The 3,466-nt window shown below is 36.6% G+C and overlaps 1 protein-coding gene across 1 annotated transcript; it reads left to right on the forward strand.

The window, feature by feature from the left end:
- Window positions 1-2,322: 2,322 nt before the first annotated feature.
- On the forward strand, window positions 2,323-3,264 carry LOC113257350 (olfactory receptor 9K2-like). The gene has a single exon (XM_026501550.2). The coding sequence runs from the start codon at window positions 2,323-2,325 to the stop codon at window positions 3,262-3,264; it is 942 nt and encodes a 313-aa protein (XP_026357335.1).
- Window positions 3,265-3,466: the final 202 nt, after the last annotated feature.

Consider the following 3,466-nt stretch of genomic DNA (forward strand, 5'->3'; position numbering starts at 1 on the left):
TGCTGTGGTCAGAGACCCTCATGGCTGAAAGTTTTATCACCCACAGTTTAAAAAAATGTGCTCTTTAAAAGGCTAGCAGTGGATTTATTTGCTTAATAATGGACATTTAGTGATGCATTAAATAAATGTAGTTATGCTATTGTAATAAATATTTCATATCCAGGATCACATCATGCCATAGGCTGGTATTGCTTTCAGTTGTTGTTTTGTCGTCATATTCAGTGCCACGCACAAATGCTTGGCCCTAAACAGGTACTCAGAAATATTGAATAAATACATTAATGGAGAATCAGACACATGAAAACGTATATCCTTGAAATATTAATATGTTATTCTCATTGATATAGTGTCAAAAAAGTAACATTTGATTTAAATAAGAACTTAAGATTTTTTCTCTTCCTCCTCCTTTTTGAATAAGATCAAAGGACAAGACCTACTAAGCTTGTGCCTCTTTGCAGAAATAAGAGTTGTGAGTGAAAAAAATGTTAGCATGTCTTATAAGGGCTTCCTATTTTCTTTAACTGCCCTCTTTTTCCCATTCCAAACCAGCAAATGATGACTGGTGCTTGAAACTGCTCTGTTCACCTTTATGCCTAAAAAAAGCTTCGTTGTATTAGTTCTAGAATAAAATATCATCATCCTCATGTGTGTTAACCTGTAAACCTAATTCATCCCTCCACCTCCCAATAAAACCAAATTACTATACAATTACTTGAATGGATTTCCAATATGTGGTGGGGCAGTAGAGTGAGAACTGAGAATAGTAATATATTTCATTAGTCATTTGTTCCCCTAGATTTGAACCTATGTGAATTAATTTCATGTCCTTCCTTGACAGAGTTGTTGGGAGAGGCAACAATGGGAGAAGCAAAGAAAGTCATGAAGGCTTTGGGATCTGAGGGATTTTTGTAGACAGTCAAAAAACAAAAAGTAAACCTCTTACAATTGAGGGAGGATAGAGAGTCAAGGAGAAACTCTGAATACTCTCTAATTTTGATTGCTACCGTATTACTCATTTTAAGTTCAGTAAGACACCTTGTGGATCATTTGCTGGTTTTTATTATCCATACCTCTCCTTGAAAGCATAAATGACACTTGGTTTAAATGCCACCAAAGAAGAAAAAATATGTGAGGTCATCCTTAATTGACAGTGAGTGTGTTGTTTCATAGGAAAATAACAACAATATTTCAAATTAACTAATGTTGTCTTAGTTGCTTAGCAGGTCACCCAAAACCAAATAGGTTAATTTAGATGCTTCTAGAAAATCAAAATTTATTTTTAAAACTACTGAACTTGGACCATCAGGTTAAAAGTTTAATAAAGCTTGCTCTCTAATCTAATATATTCTTTTTACATTTTGATTTGTTCCTTACTTTGAAGTTTCTAATTTTTTCTCAGGTTTAGAAGTTGGAGAGGACATGGATTTCTGGACAGATTTATATAGAGGAAAACAGTATCAACAAACTTTACTGGATAAAAATTATAAAGGAATCAATCACATTTTAGTTTTGCACTTAAATGAAATTAGACTTTTTCAGAAGTTTAAGTCTGATTTTATTTTTAAAGATCTCAAATAAGACAATTAACTCTTTAGTAACTTACTTGCTGTTGTAAGAGCTCTTTTTGGTAGAAAGTTCAGGGGCGCCTGGGTGGCTCAGCCATTAAGCATCTGCCTTCAGCTCAGGTCATGATACCAGGGTCCTGGGATCAAGCCCCGCATCCGGCTCCCTGCTTGGTGGGAAGCCTGCTTCTCCCTCTCCCACTCCCCTTGCTTGTGTTCCCTCTCTCGCTGTCTCTCTCTGTCAAATAAATAAATAAAATCTATAAAAAAAAATTTCATATTATCTTGAAAAGGACTTGTATCTTCCTTTTCCTAGATTAATTATTTTTACTGTGTTGAAGCAAAGTATTATTACAAAAAATGAATATAAAATGATAAGGAAGTGTCTTTTTCTTAGTATGAAGAGTTAGACTTTAGCACTTTGAAATCACAAATGACACCTTACAAACCATCTGTATGACAATATAGAGAGATACAAGGACATATCAGACTTTGTTGTGTTGAAATTCACAGTAAACTTGAATACAAAATATTTCATCTTGAGTTCAAATCCAGTTTGAACCTTAACCAGTTGTGTTACCTTAGGCAAGTCAAGTATCTCTCATCTTTAATTTTCTCACATGTGTAAACTTAATGGGACTTAACTTGAAAGTATTCTGTCAACTATAAGGTCTTTTTTCATGTAAAGTATTGTATGTGATAGTAGAGAAATAGTGGAAACTTTATATGTTGACTCTTTACTTTTAAGCAGAAATTTGCCATGGGTGACAAGGGAGGAGACAACCATTCAGAAGTGACTGACTTCATTCTTGTAGGCATCAGGGTCCGTCCAGAGTTCCACAGTCTCCTCTTCCTACTGTTCCTGACTGTTTATGGGATGGTCCTTCTGGGGAACCTTAGCATGATTGGCATCATTGTGACCGATCCCCGGCTGAACACACCAATGTATTTCTTCCTAGGCAATCTCTCCATCATTGACCTCTCCTACTCCACTGTTATTGTACCCAAAGCCATGGTCAACATCCTGTCTCAGAAAAAGATCATCTCCTTTGCAGGTTGTGTGGCTCAGCTATTCCTTTATGCACTCTTCATGGTCACAGAGGCCTTTGTCCTGGCAGCCATGGCCTATGACCGCTTCATCGCCATCTGCAGCCCGCTCCTCTACACTGTTCGCATGTCAAGAAGCCTCTGTATCCAGTTGGTGGCTGGTTCCTATCTCTGTGGCTGGGTCAGTTCCATCCTTCAAATCAGTGTAACCTTCTCAATGTCTTTCTGTGCTTCCCGAGTCATTGATCACTTTTACTGTGATTCGAACCCAATTGAGAAGATCTCCTGTTCCAATATCTTTATGAATAAGATGGTGTCATTTAGTCTGGCTGTCCTCATTATTTTACCCACGATAGCTGTTATTGTAGTATCTTATATGTACATTGTGTCTGCAGTTTTAAAAATCCGCTCCAGTGAAGGGAGGAAGAAAGCCTTCTCCACTTGCAGCTCCCACCTGGGGGTTGTAAGTTTGCTCTATGGGACTGTCTCTTTTGTCTATCTCACACCTCCGAGTAACCCTGAACTTCGTAAAGTGGCTTCAGTATGTTACATTTTGTTCACACCTATGCTGAATCCTTTAATCTACTCTCTAAGAAATAAGGATGTTAAAGATGCCATGAAAAAAATCCTATGGAAGAAAAAAGTTTTACTTTAATTCTGCTTCTACCTGTTTTATTGTCTGTTGTACCAACTGATTTTGTCTACTTGATCTTCTAGACTCAGGCATTTTAAAGCTCGGGTTTATTAAAAAAAAAAAAAAAACCACCCTCCCCAAAGAAAAACCCACCTTAACTGTTTTATTCCACAACATTAATAACATCTTATAATGAAAGCTCCAAATAATATATTCACTTTTT

Source organism: Ursus arctos, unplaced genomic scaffold (genome assembly GCF_023065955.2).
Source record: "Ursus arctos isolate Adak ecotype North America unplaced genomic scaffold, UrsArc2.0 scaffold_26, whole genome shotgun sequence".
NCBI classification, from domain to species: domain Eukaryota; kingdom Metazoa; phylum Chordata; class Mammalia; order Carnivora; family Ursidae; genus Ursus; species Ursus arctos.